Genomic DNA, 19,316 nt, shown 5'->3' with positions numbered 1-19,316 from the left:
GCTGCATTCCATTTGTAAAAGAGCACTGGAAAGAGAAAACACCCCTACACTTGCCATTCATAGTCACACACACCCCTTGTAGATTAAGCCCTCACAGTTTTGATCATTGCCATCATAGTTGAAAGCAAACCTTTAACTGAGCTGTCCTCTCAAGAGGCAAGACAGAGAATGAACACTGCACCACAACAACAGAGAGCGAGGCAGCTTTAACAGGGGATGGGAGCATGTCCTGACCTGCATGTTTATGCAAGATTCCACTATTGTAACACCGGTGCTGACCAGGACATGCTGGACCAGAACAGGAGGGCTCAAGAGGTATAAAAGCTGGTAGCAGCTCCAAATACATGATGTACATCTTGCACTGGGGGCCAACCCCTCTCATCGATGTGCAACCACATAGAGTTCCCCAGCCACTTAGTGGCATACATCAAAAGACTGATCCTGAAAGCCTGGTTTGTGTCATGTTTTCTTCACGGCTCACGCTTGTTCTCTGTTCACTGTTTTTTGTTTGTTTTTTTTTTGCTCTCTTATCAACAAGGTTAATTTTAAAGTGTTATCAAAACAAAAATAGAAACAGACAGGCCTTTTATGTTACTCTGATTTTACACAACCTGTTATTGTTATTAAAGTGATTGGACTTTCCAAAGTATGACAACAGATCCAAGAGGAGGTGAAGCACCCTAGCTTGTCCTAGGACCATTTGAGTAGGAATACACTGAACAATTTGTATAAAAGTTTATGTGTAATAACACCAAAAATATGTTGCTATCACCAGCTTTTATTAATATTGAGTGATAGTGATTTTAGGTTATATCACCACTCTTGTTTCAGTAGATGATGAGGTTACATGTTTGACATTAACACTTATGTTTAATCCCACTTGTTATACTGTAATTTGTATTGCACTTATTCCGTTTTTAAAGGTGCATTATCATAACTACAAATTCCAAACTTACAAATCTGTAGTTTAGAATTTCCACTCAGCTACTTTTTGTAAACGTCTTTCCTTTTAATTCTTTCAGTTCTCATTTGCAACCTTGAGATACACAACTTTTTTTTTCTTTTTTCTTTTTTTTTTTTTGCTTATGCTCAAACATTTCACATTCTCCAGTTGAACTGAGTAATCACTTATGATCCAAAAGTCACAAACACACTGAGTCTGAGAGCTTTCTCTTAGGTCTATTAAAATTGATCAACCATGAGTGAGCGCTCACCCGGAGTCGTCAGAGTCACTGCTGGCAGATTCCGGACAGTTCTGGAGCTTTTTCATCCAGACGAGCTGGAGCTCCTTGCTTGATGCTGCAAATACATACTGACTGCCATCCTCCAGTCTGAGAGACAGAAAGCACAACACAAGTACAGAAAAATAAGTCTTCCTAAGAATGTTTTGCATAAGAAAATACGGCATATAATGATGTAAAGAAATGCATAATTGAGACCAAAGTATGACACGGGAAGAATTTATTTGAAAGATCAGTGGTGAGCCACAAATTTTCAAAATTATAATATAGTTTCACAGTGCTAAGAAACAAATACCGTATTTTTCGGACCATAAGGCGCACTGTCAATGATCGGGTCTGTTTTTATACATAAGGCGCACCGGATTATAAGGCGCAATAAGTGAAACAAAGCAGTCAGATAAGTCAAACTTTACTCATCTCATTCTTCTTGCTTCCTCCACTTCCGTACCATTGATTCATTAATGTTGAATTCTCTCACAGCTGCTCTGTTCCCATATTGTTGCAGTATATTATTGACTAACCTCGTAGTGTGGATGGATTATCTCAGTTGTTCTCCTGACTGAAGTTTGAAGTTTCCGTTTACAGCATCCTGCCATACTTTTGCATTTGTCTCTAACCATCAGGAACCCTCACGTTAACTTTTATCGAGTGGAAAAAAGTTAGCGTTCATCCTCCAGCTTCACTGTGTTTATGTTACGCTAACATAGCTGTGTCACTACCAATCACGTAGCACATCATTATATACCAGGTAGTCCAACTTCAGTAACACTACAAAAGTCACTGCTGTTTAGTTTTCTGTCTTCATTTATGTTGGAAGTGATCCGCGAGGCTCCTGATTACGGTAGCTGCAATGCTTTAACAATCAACCATCAACTTCATACATATGGCGCACCAGATTATAAGCCGCACTGTCGATTTTTGAGAAAATTAAAGGATTTTAAGTGCGCCTTTAGTCCAAAAAATATAGTAGCCAATTTTAAGTGTAAATATGAAGTTTCAGAATGTCCTATACATCAGACAGTCATACAGCATAGAGAAGCTGTGATTTCTAACTTTAACAACATTAAAGTCAACTTTCCAATGCTCCAATGTTGTGTTATGCTTGTGTTTACACTGTCCATGAAGCGTGCAGCTCTTACATTAGTCTGAAAGTGTTCTCCTTCCTTCTGTAGTAGCGATTCTCCCTGCAAACTGCTCCAACTACGTTGATAGGAGGCCACCTAGAGGTCCTCTGTGAAAGCACAACAGAGTTAAACAGTGTAACCTCACTGAGATTATTAGTGAACGTGCAGAGGCAGATGGAGAACACTGTGGTTATAATCCTTCCTGTAGAAAAATAAGCTGCAATATTTTCCTTTTCCTTACACACTGAGCATGCATTAGACACGACCTACGCTCAACTGCGAGTAATTATTCTGTGTCTGAAGAACACAAAAACAGCAGCCTTGGCAGCAAGTTCCTTTGAATTTTGGAATATTTTGAGTTTGACTCCAACAGACATTTCATTTCATTGCATAAACATAATTGTTTGAAAGTAACTTGAAGTTAAGGAAGTTGAAGTAATTTAATATATGAAAATGTTTCCAATAAAGATGATCATGCTAAAAACACTTTGAAAGAAAAAATAAAAATCTCCAGATTTGGATAAAAGTCAAAAACCCTTGTTCAAGTTACCAAAATATTTTGAAAACCTTTAAAGTTAGCTTCGTCTATTCAGAGCATGAAGAGATTTTCAAATCCTAAATGAGGACTGAATTAGAAAAAAAGAGAATCATGACTGCCATCTCTATTAATCTCTATTAATGGAAGCCCTTATTTGCTTCATTGTTGAAAACGTTAGAAAAAGAAATGTGTGAATTTACTATTTATTTATTATTTTTAATGTTTTCTTTAAACAAATAAATGCTGTTTTTTGTTGAGTTTCTTTTTCCCGTCATTTCTCAGGATACACTCACACATTCATCTTACATGTGAAAGATCCTCAGTTTGATTTTGGGAGAAGATACAAACCCAGCCTCAGGGGAGCCGAGGTAAATGGGATCGCTGTGTCAAGGACACATGATACCATCAAACATGTCCATCTGCTATGGTGCTAAACGCACTCAGGACAGGACTTAATTGTTTTTACCCAAACTGCTGTCATGTCATGTAGGCAGTGCTGTCAGTGATGCTGTGGCTTTTTAATGTTCTCTACCTGTGCAGCAGCTGCTGTGTCTTTAAACAGGCTGAGAGTCTCTCCCTGCAGAACAGCAAAGACCTCCTCCCAGTGCTCCAGACCCTGCAACAAAAGAGGAGCCTCAGCCAACACTTCACCAATGGGCACAACAAACAGGCTGCCATAACCCAAAAAGGTTCTCAGGAATAAAAGGAAATAAAAGGAGCACCACTGGTGTCTCTCAAACCACTGGTGCTAATGGAAGGGTAGAGTGGCAAAAAGAAAACTGGCATAAAACATCCAGGTACTCAAAGTAGGTTTCAAAAAGTAATAAAAGGCCTTCATTTTACTGGCTAATGGCATTAAAAATACACCAATGTGTACCCGCTTCTGCCGTATTCAGGGTGTGGGTGTACGAGGAAAACAACAGAGCAATTCACTCTGCTTATATCCTCTCACTTTAAGTGTGCAACACTATAATGTTACATTATTTTCTTTAGCCTTTAGAAACAATCCTGAGTACAGCATCTTCCTCCTTTAAGCAGCTACTCAGTACAGCAAAAAAATCACAACTGGATACCTTATAAAGAGCATGATTTCATACTGTGTTAGCAACCACGGTTTTCATCTTATTACAAGACATAAAAATTGGAAAATCCAACTGGGAAGCCGAATAGCTCCTTTTCCATCAGGTTGTCCATCCAGTTTGATAGAGACGTGGAAATAAAATTAAAAACATATCAAACAAAGAAGCACGTTGGGTTAATGCCCAATATGAAATTTCATTTTTAGATATCTTTATAAACTACCATTCTCTATCATATCATCAGTTACAGATGTGTAACATGTCTCTCACCTTGTTTCCTCCTTGTTTCAGCTTAATCTCCAACACGCCCTCCATTCTGATTGGCTCCCCAGGTGTGACCTGGCAGTAAGTATGACAGGTGTGAGAACATGTGGTTGATGATGATTATTAATTTAATGAATAAGACAGTTTATACCTCAGGTTCGGGTTGCCCCTCTGCTAGATCTAAAGACTTTTGTCGAGGTCTAGGAGAGGGGGGAATAAGGTCAGGTGACTCATTATCCTCCTTTGTGATTGGTGCGGCCGTCGGGGCGTTGGGTGGTGTAAGGTGATCAGCAGCAGGTGGAGCAGGAGAGCCAGGCACATCGGGCTGCCTAGATGTTGGTGATTTAGGGCGAATACATCTTTCTTTCACAGGTGGAGGTGGTGGCGGTTCAGTGGGGGCAACAAGTCGTCTGATTGCTGAAGGTGAGTTTGGTGGAGTGGTGGGTTTCTCTGGATGGTTCAGAGAATCAGAGCGGCGACCAAACACCTGCTCTGAAAAGGAAATTCTGGGCTTTGGAGCCACAGGTGGTTTGGACCTAGGCCGAGTCTCTTTCAGTGAATGGGACTGAGGAGGCGGTTGTGAAGAGGAATCAGCTGATTCTCCAAGGGGAGTGTTAGAATTTAGGTGTGAATTTTTGATTTGCCTTCTCCCGGCGTTAACTGTCGGCCTGGGGCTGGACTCATCAGACTCATCAGAACTGTCAGCCGATTCTACTTTTTTGCTAATCTTTGAAGCTGATCCAGGTCCCAGTGGTGGGCTGAGAGGAGGGCTAGGAGAACTAGAAACAGTTTCTGTTTTCTTCTCCAGCATGGATGGTCTGATTGTTCTGTCTGTCTGCCTGCCACTGCTGGCCCTATGAACGTCTCTAGAGGAGATCCGTGGGGTCTTTAGTTCTGATGGTTTACTTCTCAGGGAAGAAACTCTAGCTGGAGGCTGTCTGTACTGGAGGTCCTTCTCCTCATTTCCATGAAGACCCAGTCTGTTTTCCCTCTGCAATAAAAAAGAAAGTGTTTTTAACAGGGTTCATGCACTACAAAAATCAAAATCAATGGTTTTAAGACATTTTTAAGATCTCAGTACCTAATAAAGACAGATAAAACCAGTGTTTGGGGAAAAAAGCCTTTGATTTAGTCTATGAACCTCAATTCTTTCCTGTTGTTAATGTTACCTGTGTTTTCTTTTTCTGAAGTGCAATGAAACGGTCACTCTGGGCCTGGATCATGGCCTCCAAGTCCTCCTGCCTCTTAAGGAGCTCCATAACGTCAGACACAGAATCCTGGAGGAACCACAGAAAATGTTCTGGTTAAGAGACGTTTTAATGCCACAAGTTCTGAGTGATGTCTTGGTGACTCCATCCTCTGAATTCTTCCTTCAAAGATAATTTCAGTTAATCTCAAACAGGTGTATTGAGTCTATTATTATAACAGGTATAACATGGCCTTCCTTCAGGGGGAAAATAAAAACGCATCCATATTGAACGATGGACAACAAGGGGCAAATCCTTTTATGTTACATATTTTTTTTCCTCCTACCTCTGCATTTATCTGCATTACTAACACACTAAAGGCAAAAATATACCCTGATACAGGGCAACAGTTTTCCTGAATCGCTACAAAAGAGTTGAAAAGTGAAAAGTGTGCTTGACCCATAGAGACATCTGTCCATTTCACTTTTCTGTCCAATTCTCAGCATTCGCATACCCCGTATTCCTCAGCCATCAGAGTGCTTTCATAGGAGCTCAGCCAGCGCTCAGCCTGCTCCAGCTCTCTCTGCAGAAGGACAATCTCCAGATCCTCCTGATACAGCAGCCTGGTTTCCTCCCAAACCTTCTCCACCCACATCTCCAGCTCCTCTAGCTCACAGATACGCTGCTCCACCTGAGAGGAGGAATATACAGTGGGATATCAGCCATTCGGAGGCATTTCTATTGTTGTTGATGTTTGATGTGCCAAACTACCTTCTCAGACATGAAGTTTCCGTCCTCAATCAGACGACTTCCTTTTTGTTTGACGGCCTGTGATTTGATTAGTTGTCTGTCAATCTGGACGCGATACTCATCATGCTTTTTAATGAGCTGTTCCAGGTCGCTTCCCTCACCACTCTGAGGCTCCCCTCTCACCAGAGACAGCATCTCCTTCAGCCACGCCCTGGAACACAAGACAATGTGCCATCTTTAAAATACTGCTTCTTTGAAAGAGAAAGCTGGTAAGCTGCTGGTAGGAACAAAAAGGTTGTTATTTTCATTTGCGCTTATATCTGGCAGAGTAGCTTTCTGGCACCTGCACACTCTTCTGTGCACATACATGGAAAGTGGAGTTGGGCACATGACCCCAGAACAGAGCGGGTGACAACAACTGACAACTGATATGAAACTGATGTCGTCAAACATCACATGAAAGGAAGAGCTGGGGTGTAAAGTCCCTTGCAGATAAAAATTCTAAAGCAGTTTAATCCAATGTCAATGAGATTTACCAACTGGACTCCACAGTGTAGTGATTTACACATCTGGCTAACACATGAAAGATCCCTGGTTTGAGACCAGGCTGAAACACAAATACTTTGGGGGTTTGTATAGAAAAATAAAGCTAATCTTAATAATCACTTAATACTATTTGTAGTGTTTTTGAATTCTGGGTAGTGTGTGAATACATTTTTTTTTTTTTACATTGACAGAACCTACATGAGTTCAGTCCACTGGGAAAGGTATTTCTGCACATCTTCTGCCTGGCCCAGTCTGGCCCGCCGTAGGGAGGCCTTGTCCTGGATGCTGGTCCAGCAGGCCTCTAGGTCATCTAGCCGCTGAGTCACAGAGGACCTGGCCTGAGGCTGGGATTTGCTCAGAGTGCGACCTACTTCTCTACTCCTGGTTACTTCCTCAGAGATTCGAACCAGGTCCCTCTGATGGAAGACACAGACAACAAGGCAGGAACATTCATTCAGCTGTCATGCATCCACCACTTAGCTTTGATGCAGTGTTTGGTGGACATTTCCTACCTCCAATGCTTCATGTTGACTCATCAGAGTCTGGATGGAATGCAGGTCGTGGCCCAGGTCCTCTGAGTCCAGTACTGCTTCCTTCTCAGCCATCCAGCCCTTCAGTTCTTCCACATCGTGGTTAAACTGATGAATCTCCCTTGCTGCCTGCAGATTCTGAAGGACACAGGACAGACCATCATTCTCACAACCTCTAACCCAGATCAACTCATCCAAAGGTACCTTGCTCTATCAGATCTATACCTGTTCTCTTGTCCTTATGCTACTGTTGAGCTCATCCCACAGCCTGCTGAGTGCATCATCCCTCCTGCGAGCCTGATTGTCTTGTTGCAGCCCTCGGCCAAGCTGCTGTACTGAGGTCAGTCGGCTGCGACCCAAACCGGAAACTTCTGAAACCAGAACCTCCAGCTTCTTCTGAAGGACCTATAGATGGAGAGAAGAGACAAAAAGCTAAAAACGAATAAAGAGGGAGATATTAGCAGTTTGAGACCTAAGAGTTTCAGAAGATATACACCCTGCCAATAAAGTCTCTTCCTTTTTAAGATTTTTTCAAGCCAAAAACTGATATGCTACAATAAATAAATATGAAACTAAACCCAAACAAATGCAATCAATATAACTTGGAATTTCTTTATGAATTTCTACACAAATAAAAATTGGAGACATCATACAGCTGCCCCACAATCCAACTCTTGGCATTTCACCCACCTCCATTTTACTCAGCAGAGCATCAGAGGTTTAACACCTTGTGCCCCTCGGGGACCTTGGGGACATATATGGAAAAAACAGCTGTAGTCAGAAAAATCAGATGAGCTGTTTATTTCCTGACAACCTGAGCATTACTGGAGCTTAGCTTCAGCTGGGCGCAGTCCAGGAGAGGGCTGCATGTTCATCCAGAATCACCTGACGTTTTGCTGGAATTGCCTGGGTAAGAGAGGCCAACTAAGGCAGATCAAGTCTTGTTCGGTGGGCTCACCAAACTCTTTCCAAACACAAGTTTTTGGTTCAGCTACTGCCAGAGCCATAATCCGCTTGGCCTGTCAATATCTATCAGCCACAGTCCCACAAGCTAATAAAGCTGAATAGGACTTCCACTGTCAGACACGGCTTATGCACCCTCACTACACGTCTGGGGCCCAGGTCTGTCCATTCCAGTGTCCTCAGTGGTCACTAGATGGTGAGCAACTAACAGCTCTGCTCCTGTCTCTGGACCGTTTCCCCGACCTGAAGGTGCAGGAAAGCAATGCTCTTGTGCACTGGTGAACCAACACACAGGCAACAAGCCAGAGTGATAAAAGTATACCCACCCCTGCCCGCTACCTCTCACTAAAGGCAACTAGAGTCCAGGCTTATTCCTGGACACTCGTTCCTAAACCCAAGCTGTGAATTGAGGCAAGCCTGACTATATCTATGGCACACTAGCACAGGCTAGTTATTTATTTAACGCCAGTTCACAACGACAGTCACCAACAACAGTCATTTTAAGTTGATCCCCTAAGAGCATCACTTGGCAAGAGTGGGAATGACAAACTCCTTTTTCACAGGAAGAGACTTCCAGCAGAAAAAGGCCAACCAGCTGCCATGACTGGTTAGTAGGTGAAGGGAAAGAGAAAAGCTAATGACATGCAGTAGTGGTGTATAAACACATGAGGAGTGAAAATAAACAAGTACAGAACAAATTCTCAGTGTATGATAGGAAGTCACCCGGCAGACTGAGCTTATAACAGGATAACTAAGGGCTGGTTTAGGATCCAACTGAAAGTTGGAAATCTAATCTTACAACCCAAACTGGGAGCTAGTTTCACAGGAGCAGCAATTGATAGCTGATGGCTCAACCATTCTACTTTTTAAAAACTATGAAGCACAGGAAACCCATGATTATTTTTCTACATGACTCACTTCCACATCCTCCAGATCTTGTCCACAGTCGGTGGACTCTACCATCGTTCTCTTGGAGGTCAGCCACGTTTGGAGTTCTTTAGCTTCTCTCTCATACACATAGAGACGGAGCTGATCTTCCAGAGCGGCATGACGGGATGCAGAAAGTCTGAGGAGCATCTCAAAACATTCAACGACAGCTGGGAGAGACTCACTGACCAGGTGGCTGAAAAACAGAAACATTCTTTTCTTTTTAGTTTCAAAATGTAAAAAAAAACCAAGCAGAATGACGATACTGCATCGTACTACACACCGCTTTACCTCTTGGGGTGCCTAAGGTGTTGCAACGATGCACCGTTCTCCTGCAGCTTCTCCACTGTCCTCCTCTGGTTGTCCAGTTCTACAGCCACAGAGTCCAATTTCCTCAGCATAGCTTCCGTCACCTCCTCACTCCTCCCGCAGTCTCGAGACTCTAAACCCACCTGCTGCTCCTCTAACCACAGTTGGAGCTCTGAAACCTTCAAACACACAAAATAGGCACATGTGAATAACAGGTAAAGTTTTTTTGTTTCATAATTTCTTTTTTTTCCTTTTACAGTTTTTTTTGTTATGATTATATAAATAACATAAAATAATGTCATTTGTCTTAAACCAGTCCAACTGTCCAAAAAAGGCTTGTTAGATTAGTTGTTGATTCTAAATTGACCGTGAGAGTATATGGTGTTCTGTCTCTTCCTGTGATAGATTAGTGACCTGCTCAGAGGGTCATTTGTACATTTGTATGACTTACATTTTTTATATACAGTCAGCTACAGTGGTGCTAGTAATGAGTGGTTATACATAGGACTGGGTATTGTCACAGATTTCTAAAATGGATTTGATTTTGATCCACAAGGTTCTGATTCAATTCAATTTTGACTCAGACAGTCAGAAATATATTATTAAAGGTATTTCTGGCAAAATACATTTCTATTTACATATCAATTCAGGATTTAACCGTTCGCGGCAGATGGCCGTCCCTCCCTGAGCCTAGTTCTGCCGGAGGTTTCTTCCTGTTAAAAGGGAGTTATGTTTGCTCATAGGGGGTCATATGATTGTTGGGTTTTTGTTTGTATGTATAATTATAGGGTCTACCTTGCAATATAAAGCACCTTGAGGTGAAGGCGCCACTTTTATTTTTTGAACAAGAACAGCATAGTATGTTGATGGAGTCACAGTTGGTAACATTGCAGCATGGTCTGAGGATGTGAGTGATTACAGTCTGTGGTTTATGATACTTGATTTGACACCTTGATTAAGTTGCTCCTTTATGGACCTTTGTAAAAAAAACACATATTTTTCAGATATTTTTATAATATATCTAAAAAGGGGGACCTTTATACGTTAAATCTCAGTTTTATGTCATGTGTCTGTTACCTCTGTGAGGAAGGCATGTATGCTGACTGCCTCCTGCAGTAGTTTCACTTTCTTCTCACCCTCTACCATCAGCTTCTCATGCAGACTCTTTAAGTCCTCCAGACGCTCCCGGATATCGTGAGATGCAAAGTGTCGGCCCCTGACCTGAGAGGGTCAAGAACACATAAGGTTCCCGGATCATTTCTTAAACATTCCAGCTACAACGATGCCAAAATCGAAGAGATCCTTACCAGACTACGCCCTGCCTCCTGAACTGCTTGGACCAATGGCATGCGTCCAGAGATCTCCTGCATCAAGGTCTTTAAAAAATGATTTGCAAATTATTTATTTCAATAAACACAACAAAAGTAACCCAAAACCTAGAACAATTAGAACCATAGATGCTATTTAATAACCTATGACCAGACCACTAAACAATTAATCAAAGATGCCCTTAACTATAAAAACAATTGCAATTTGGAGCTACAAATAAAGTCCAGGAGGTTATAAATGTCCTATTAAAATTATGATGTCTGTAATAATGTGACTATTAATTAATTTAGATATGTTTTCTTCCAGCAGCACGGTGGCACGGTGGTTAGCACTGTTGCCGCACAGCAAGAAGGTCCTGAGTTCAATTCCACCATCAGGCCGGGGTCTTTCTGTGTGGAGTTTGCATGTTCTCCCCGTGTTTGCGTGGGTTCCCTCCGGGTACTCCGGCTTCCTCCCACCGTCCAAAGACATGCAGCTTGTAGGGATAGGTTAATTGGATAATTCAAATTGCCACTAGGTGTGAATGAGCGAGTGAATGTGAGTGCGAATGGTTGTCTGTCCCTGTGTGTTGGCCCTGCGACAGACTGGCGACCTGTCCAGGGTGTACCCCGCCTCTCGCCCTATGGCAGCTGGGATAGGCTCCAGCGCCCCCCGCGACCCTGAAGAGGATAAGCAGAAGCGAATGGATGGATGGATGTTTTCTTCCTTCCTCACTGTCAGTAAACTCTGCAAGTGGTCACCTGGTGCTTCTGGAGCAGCTGCTGGCTACTGCTGAGGGAGCTGCCCAAGTCTTTGGCAGTGATGGAGGGCAGTCTGTCATTCAGCCAGGCCGTTTCCTCCTCCACATTTCTGTAGAACTGGAACAGGACTTGCCAGGCCTCCAAGTTCTCCTTACGTCTCTGCAGGGGCTGCGCCAGACTGTTATACCTGTCAGAGTAAAGACCAACACCGGTGAAATACATTTCAAACATTTTTTTCTCATTTAGTGATATTTTAATTTTTATAACAGTTGTTATACCCTTGGAAGAGCATCAACCTCTTCCAAGGGTATAAAGAGACATGAAGAAGTCGGCTACATTATGTGTACAACCAGATTTCTTCATAGCGCAAATTATCTACTGTTTACAGACCTGTTGATGGTGTGTGCCACTCTGGTCTGAATCTCCTCAGCCAGGAAGTTACCCTGAGAGTGGAAGCTCTTTGCTGTGTCCACCAGACCCTGATATATAAAATATATACATTTACATATACTTCATATATGCAGTGGGTTTACAAAGCACACTTTTGTGAATCTACAATGCTCTTTTTCCATGATGGTGGCAGGCAACTCTAGTGTGGCATGCCAGTTTGGAAACCACAGAAGTATAAGTAAGGTTATTTTTCCCTTTAGACTTTAAACTGAGTTAAGCATATAGTCATTAACATGAATAATGTGTCTCCACTAACATTTAGCTGATGTTAACAATATGGTGGGGTTTTTTTAAAATAAATTTCACAATAATGTTTGTTGTGAAGTAGGATGGGCTATTGTCATGAGCGTGCTGTGTGGCAGGCAAGAGCTGAACCCAAATGCAGGACTAAAACACAAAGGTGATGAACTAAAAGAGGCAGCTTTATTTTGCTGTAAACACTGAGACACGGGATATAAGTAAACATAACTTAAAACTGCAAACAAAGAACTATGAAGCTAGAAAACTCGGAACAGAGAAACTAGGAATCGGAGCTGACTAGAACCACTAGGAGAAACGAGGACCATGGGAGAGACACAGCAATGTGGGATGACACGACAACAGGCAGAGGACAACAGGGGACTAAATACACAAGGGATGGGAAACATAGCTGGAAGCTAACTGGCATAATGGGACAGGGAGGAAGCAAAACTGAATATACTAGACACAGGACACGGAAAACCCACAGACAGAAACTCAAGACGCAGCAATTGGGGAGACAGGAATAAACACAGAGACAAGACTGACTAACCACAGGACAACATTAGACTCAGAGGCAGGGAAAACTATGATCACTAAGAACCTTTTTGTCTGTTTTTTCTTTTAAATGCCTTGGTATTTCTTTGTGAAGCACTTTGTGATCTTTGTCTTGAAAGGTGGTATATAAATAAAATTTTACTTGCTTACTTACTAAGAGCTAAAAACTAAACAGAAACTAAATGATCGAATGAGAACTCAGAATTACAAGAAAACCGAACATGAAACAATCAGAGAATCTAGCCTAACTTAGAATATCATTTTAACCCGATTCACACAATCCATATCATAAACCCTGGGACAAAGACCCACGACCATGACGGCTATAATATCATTATAGAAGTAATCTAGTATGTAGCTTAGATATAATTAGTAATGAAAAAAAATCAAACTAAAAACTCAAAATTATGAGGATTTAAAACAACTAAACATTATGTCCACCCTCGCGCTTGCACCTGGATTCGGTCTTGGTGTCCATCCATCTCCTCTTCCACCCCCTGCAGTTCCTTCAGCAATCTGTTCACGGAGGGTAGGTCACTGCCACAGTCCTCACTGGCCAGCTCCCTCTCCACTGACGCCACGAACTGCTCCATGTCATCCAATGAACGCTGGAACTGCAATGCCTAAACACACAAAGGGCATTCGGAGAACTTTATGTACCTCCCTACAATTCCAGGGCAATGAGCAAGTCCCCATGAAAGAAATCTTTAATGTTTTCTATGAAGATTTAGTTAAGGATTAAAGTTCAGTAGGTTTAAGTTGAAATTAAGTTATAGTTTTAAGGGCAACATTAAACATGACTGTGCAAGTACCTGGTAGGCCTCCTGGAGTCTAGTTTTCTTCTCCTTGCAGTTGTGGATCAGAGTATCCCAGCTGTCAGTCAGCTCTCTGAGTCGAGGTCGAACCTTTCCTTCAGCAGACAGAGACTCAGACAGCAGCTTCTCTCCTTCCTGGAAAGCACCCAATAGGCAACATTTTATATTCCCAATGGTGTAAACAAACAATGAAGTCTGAAATGTTAGCAAAATCTAAGAGAAGGTCTAAATAGGAAAAAAATTCTGATGGGATAATCTTTTTGACACTTCTCAGGAATAAACCGTTAACTGTCCAGCCCAAGACATCTTGCAGCTAGAGCTGTAATCAGGGAAATACACAGACACCTAAAAAGATCCACCTTAGTGAGGGTTTCCACCCTGTAGCGGTTGCCGAGGATCTCTGCTTCAAAGCTCTGATGTTTTAACAGCTTCGCCTGAAGGTTGGTTGGTTCCCTCCAGTTTTCATCCAGTGCTATGGCGTTACGCTCATTCAGCCACACACATACCTGGAAAACACACATTTGCTATAGACCCCTGAAGAACAATACAGATTAGGCTTCAGCAGAGTTCAGAAAGTTACCTGGTAGCTGCTGGACAAGAACTGCTGCAGCTGGAGTGATTGATCCAGAGCTTTGTAACGAGATCTGCTCTGCCGCTGCAACTGACTCCGCCTGCGCAAACACAGCAGGTGATCAAGCAGGAGTCAAAACATTATTTCCAGCTACTTGCTTTAATTGGAAAGTGTGTGGCTGAGATGTCTGATGACTACCTGGTGGTCAGTGCTTTGCTCTTTGCTCTGATGTTGTTGGCATCATAGTGCTTTTGTTGGATCATCTCCTGGGCCAGCTTCTCTACCTGGTCCAGCTGGTCTCCCTGAGCCTCCAGGGCTTCCTCAAACTGAATCTGCTTCCTCTGCAGTGTTTCTACCTCTGCCACTGAGCTCTGCAAAAAGAATAGGTTGCTTTCACAGCATAAGAGTACTTTCCTATATATGTATGATTCTGAAGCAAATCATCTGTACCCCGAGGTCCTGATTGGACAGGAAGGCTTCACTGTTGTTGAGCCAGCTCTCACATTGTTCTACAGAGGTCAGGAAAATCTGAAGGATACAGAGAAGAGCTCAGCATAAGCTAATCTGACTGCTAAAGCTGTGTCTCATAGTTGTCTTATGTCTAACTACAAGAAGGCACAAAATCCACCTTGCTAAGGTAGCTGAAACTTTTCAGTTATGTAAAGTAGCTCAATCATATGTGTCAATTATGGTAAATGGACTGATTCTTATATAGCACTTTTCTACTCTCCCAGAGTAGAAGCACTCTATACAACATGCTACATTCACCCAATCACACAAGCACTGTCTTCTAAGGTTCTTAGTGCTTCCTAACTACCATTCATAGCAAATGTAGCATCGGGGAGAGCAATCTGGGGTTAGTATCTTGTCCAAGGATACTTGGCATGCAGACTGGAGGAGGATCAGTAGATGACCTGCTCTCTTATTTTAATTAAATCTGACATTTATTCAGCAAATTAATTTTGCAAATATACTTATAAATATGAATGAGACTACATTAATTAGCCATTATTCACATCAAAAAGTCATATTAAATTATTTTGGGGGCCACTGCTGTGTCACCTGTAGTGTACGGGCCTGCTCCAAGGTTATGTTACGGTTCAACCAGGCTCGGTCCAGTCCAGCTTTAGCTTCCTCTAGCTGGTTCAAAGCCTTTTGGATCTCTGACTTAGAGCTGTGACCAGACCGGATGAGACCCAGACCAAAGTCCCTGACAGAGTCGATACGTTCAGCACGAGCGTCAATCTCCGTCTAAAAACAGCAAAGTTTAAAATTGGCATTTACTTCATTAAGGTAGTAAAGTTTAAGTAAGCCACAGTGCTCACCCTCCAGTCCTGATGCTCCACAATGAGCCGGTCAGCCTCTGTTCTGGTCTTGGGAAGTCCCTTTTCTGCCATCTCACTGCTCTGTTTGAGACTCCACTCCAGCAGGAGGCGCTGGTTAGCCTTGAAAAGCTGCAACTGGTGAGCCTCCTGCAGCTTTTCTTTTCTGAAAAAGACCATTTCTTCTTGAGTTTTTGCTGAGGGAGTTCTTCTGATCACTATCTGTATTTTTGTTTTTTACTAATGTAAAACACTGTTGGGCCTCTAAAAGTCCAGTGGTTAACATGTTGCGTGCTTGGTGAGAGGAAAAAAAAGCCTTTAGCAGGTGTGTGGGCTTGTAAAATGTTTGAGGGATACCTCGATGGCCTAGCTAGTTTAGACAGACCGAGCTTCAGCTAGTCCAGTACCTCTCATTACATACCACAGCTGGAAAAGTGTGCAACTACAGTCCCAACATGTTCCCATGATTTTAGACATGAGAATCCAGTATAGGAGTATGGTAAAGTGAAAACGCTTATCACAACCTGTCACCTAGCCCTCTGGCTAACACTCAGTGCAATGTGGCATGCTGTGTGGCTAGTGTTGGACGGGATTCCTGCACCCACCAGCAAAATGGATGAAACGATAAAGCAACAGCTGCCTACACAGAGCTGCACCGAAAGACGAGCACAGATAAAGACCGTGCTCTACCTGTGTGCTATGAATTGAAAAGTCAACCAAAAGAACCTCTCATATCTAAACTAACTAAACTAAACTCAATATCCAAGCTGCTCCCAGAACAACCCTGGAAAAAGTTGCTATGGATCAATGTAAGGGTAAGCACCAACACAGCCTGATAATCACAGATTACTACTCCATGATTTTGGAAATACCACACTTTCCATCAACAACAATCACACAGATTATTCAAAAGCTGCTCGGTAGCCTAGATAAAGTGGTGAGTGACAATCCTGTGAGGAATTCAAGGAATTTGCCAGACTGCTTGATTTTAGACAAGTTATAGAGATGGCAAAGAAAACATTGGCAAACTTCATTGGTGCCTACATAGTTATTTCACTGTTAATTGCTAGACGCTCTGACCTTTGAAAACTTTCAGCAATTAAAATAATTGAAATCACTGTTGCTTCTAATAGTAGATTAAAGTTACCTGTGTTTGAGTTCCTTGTCCAAAGTTTTCAGAGTCTTCTGGACTTCTTTCTGTTTGGTCTTCAGCTTGTCGCTCATCACTGACTGAGCGCTCAGATCACCCAACAAACCTTCTTCCAGAGACTGATGAGACAGAAGTAAGACAGTCATTTTAGTCATAGAGGTGGTAATTTGGCAAATTAGCTGGACTTATAAAACTGCATTTAGTTTTTTGATGAAAGTGTGTTTTAACAAGATTAGATTCATCTGATTTTTGTTTCCATCTGTCAAGGTTTGCTTTTTTGTCTTGTTTTTAATCTATTTAAGATCTACTTGTGACCATCTTTATGAACAGGTACCAAGCTTACATGCAAGCTTTCCAGTTACAATTCCTAAAGTCAAGAATGAACGTGTCAGTTGCAGCCTTGGGTGCCTCACCTTTGCTCTATCTTGGATAACTCCAGCCTCTCTCTCTATTTCCTCGTGGCGTCTAATCAGGTTTTCTACACTGTCCACATCGCAGCCACAATCCTGATCCTGCAGCAGCAGCATCTAAAGAGAGCGAGGAGGAACCTCTTCAAAATACAAACCAAGTTCCAAAAAAGTTGCAATGCTGGGTCAAATGTAAATAAAACAGAATGCAATGACTGGCAAATCTCATTACCCCATATTTTATTCACAATAAAAAATAGAAAAGATGTTAAGATTCTGACTGGGAGTGACGAAGGATGGACAGGATTAAAGGTGAGTACATCAGCTCAGGTCCAGCATTTCAACACAGTTAGAACATTGCAATGTTTACCACTGTGCAGCATCCTGTCTTCTTTTAACTACAGTCCATCTGGCAGCTGAGGAGACCATTTGCTGGAGTTTGAGATGAATGTTGTTTTCATCTTCCTTTGTGAATACTGTATAAGTTTATGAGATTTCCAAATCACTGCATTCTGTTTTCGCTGACATTTTTCACAGTGTGCAATTTTTCACAGTGTAATAATTTTGTGTTTTAGAAGTGCAGCATCAAGGTTAAAAAAAAAACAGTTGCCTGACCTTTTCATTAGCTCTGTCTCTGACCTCCTCCAGTTCTCTGATGAGACTGTGGACCACCAGAGCTTCTTCGAGCTGGTTCTTGTAATTATTCAGATCAATGTGAAATTTGCTCCACCTGGAGGAGATGAACCACTTTGATGCATTATTTAGAAAGCCACAGAAACTAGTTTGTGCGCTGGTCAACACTGTTGCCTCACAGCAAGAAAGTTCTGGGTTGAAATCCATCAGTCAGCTGGGGCCTTCTGTGAATGTTCTCCCTATAATTGCATGGGTACCCATGTAGGCACTTGTGTTAGCCTGTGACTGTGACAGACTTGTGACCTGTCCAGGATATGCCCTGCCTCTTGTCCTATGACAGCTGAAATTAGCTCCAGCCCCACTGTGACCCTGATCTGGATGAGTGGGGAAAAAACACATGAGTGGAAGCAAGTGGAAGATCTTCAGACACGTTACCTTTCATTGAGCTGCTGCCTCCTCTTTGTCACAGTCACCAGTTCCTCAGCACTCTGTCTTTTTTCTAGTTTGGCTGCCAGTTTGTTGATGGCTTTGATATGAGCATCATCCACTGTCACATCCTACAGATTACAGATTTGGCTGTCACTTTTCAGACATATTAAAACAGTGTGGCTTGTGGTCAGTTTGAGCTATTCCTTCTATAATATCAGTAATGTTAGTCATGTTAAGCTCTTCGTATCCTGTTTGAGGAGAACACTAGAGAGCAAAGCATTTAAAAGCAGTGTTCTTCACCTTCTCCCTGTTTGTGGTATATAGAGGCCCTGTCCGACTTCACTATTGCCATCAAAAGGTTGAGTCATCAAACACTGAGCTCTGTGTATTGTGTAACTATCATTGCAACCTAGCATAGCTGTAGTTTCTCGCAGCTCATGTTGGCACAACATAAGTTTACTTACCTTATCTTCACTTCCCCTAAATTCACTGAGCTTCTTCAGCAGCTGGACTCCATGTTCATAGTCCTTTCCAACATCGCCAACATTAATCATAACCTCCTGAAACACAGAGTCACAGAGGACAGACATAAAGTAACAAATGTCTCCATGTTAACAGCAATGCACTTCCGTCCATTTATCTGTGCTCTACCTTTTGTCTGATCCAGGCCTCCACCTCCTCCACCTTCTGGAGGTACTCCAGGAAGGCTCTGTTATCTTCCAGAGCTTTGCCACGGATGGCCACAGCCTTCTTCAGCTCTTCCCAGTGAAGCTCGAGTGTGGCTGCACTCTTCTTTACCTCTTTGGACCTCAGGTGAAGAGATACAAGTTCTTCCCCAGCCTAGAAGCAAAGAACAAAGCAGGCTGCATGTAGATGTTTGACACAAAGGCACAAAGCTGAAGACGCAATCTAACCAACACTGACAGGTTCACTAAATCATGTCTGTAAGTGGTAATTCTGAAAGGTAAATAAATTTTATGTTATTAACATATTAACATTTCATCTTATCATCTCACCTCTTTGTGTCCAATCACATCAAACAATCCTAAACCTAAAGTTAAGTGGCATTACTGCTATACATATTTTCCACTTTGAGTCAGATTTACTATTAGCTACATGGCAAAATTAATTGTGTGTGTCTTTACTCAGCAGTGTGCACACACAGAACTCTGCAACATGACCAGCACTCGTGTTGTTGGTGGGTTTTTTTTTGGGGG

At 42.2% G+C, this 19,316-nt stretch overlaps 1 protein-coding gene across 1 annotated transcript in view; it reads right to left on the bottom strand.

Moving 5' to 3' along the window:
• Window positions 1–1,210: 1,210 nt before the first annotated feature.
• Window positions 1,211–19,316, bottom strand: part of sptbn5 (spectrin, beta, non-erythrocytic 5) — a 48,813-nt gene continuing 30,707 nt past the window's right edge. Inside the window, exons 47-77 of the mRNA XM_063497667.1 lie at window positions 18,751–18,939; window positions 18,564–18,659; window positions 18,106–18,227; window positions 17,653–17,767; window positions 17,044–17,157; window positions 16,628–16,749; window positions 15,484–15,646; window positions 15,221–15,409; window positions 14,609–14,686; window positions 14,357–14,529; window positions 14,168–14,258; window positions 13,947–14,093; window positions 13,585–13,722; window positions 13,228–13,395; window positions 11,918–12,006; window positions 11,528–11,714; window positions 10,766–10,834; window positions 10,536–10,679; window positions 9,441–9,637; window positions 9,141–9,345; window positions 7,485–7,664; window positions 7,242–7,397; window positions 6,928–7,145; window positions 6,205–6,394; window positions 5,948–6,124; window positions 5,416–5,523; window positions 4,398–5,237; window positions 4,253–4,321; window positions 3,436–3,519; window positions 2,381–2,472; window positions 1,211–1,331 (exon numbers count right to left, since the gene is read on the bottom strand). Coding sequence (XP_063353737.1) covers window positions 1,211–1,331; window positions 2,381–2,472; window positions 3,436–3,519; window positions 4,253–4,321; window positions 4,398–5,237; window positions 5,416–5,523; window positions 5,948–6,124; window positions 6,205–6,394; window positions 6,928–7,145; window positions 7,242–7,397; window positions 7,485–7,664; window positions 9,141–9,345; window positions 9,441–9,637; window positions 10,536–10,679; window positions 10,766–10,834; window positions 11,528–11,714; window positions 11,918–12,006; window positions 13,228–13,395; window positions 13,585–13,722; window positions 13,947–14,093; window positions 14,168–14,258; window positions 14,357–14,529; window positions 14,609–14,686; window positions 15,221–15,409; window positions 15,484–15,646; window positions 16,628–16,749; window positions 17,044–17,157; window positions 17,653–17,767; window positions 18,106–18,227; window positions 18,564–18,659; window positions 18,751–18,939 — 5,031 coding nt within the window. The remainder of the gene's footprint in view (window positions 1,332–2,380; window positions 2,473–3,435; window positions 3,520–4,252; window positions 4,322–4,397; window positions 5,238–5,415; window positions 5,524–5,947; window positions 6,125–6,204; window positions 6,395–6,927; window positions 7,146–7,241; window positions 7,398–7,484; window positions 7,665–9,140; window positions 9,346–9,440; window positions 9,638–10,535; window positions 10,680–10,765; window positions 10,835–11,527; window positions 11,715–11,917; window positions 12,007–13,227; window positions 13,396–13,584; window positions 13,723–13,946; window positions 14,094–14,167; window positions 14,259–14,356; window positions 14,530–14,608; window positions 14,687–15,220; window positions 15,410–15,483; window positions 15,647–16,627; window positions 16,750–17,043; window positions 17,158–17,652; window positions 17,768–18,105; window positions 18,228–18,563; window positions 18,660–18,750; window positions 18,940–19,316) is intronic.

The sequence above is a fragment of the Pelmatolapia mariae genome, linkage group LG16_19, assembly GCF_036321145.2.
Source record: "Pelmatolapia mariae isolate MD_Pm_ZW linkage group LG16_19, Pm_UMD_F_2, whole genome shotgun sequence".
NCBI classification, from domain to species: Eukaryota; Metazoa; Chordata; class Actinopteri; order Cichliformes; family Cichlidae; genus Pelmatolapia; species Pelmatolapia mariae.
This window is presented reverse-complemented; position numbering and strand designations above follow the sequence as displayed.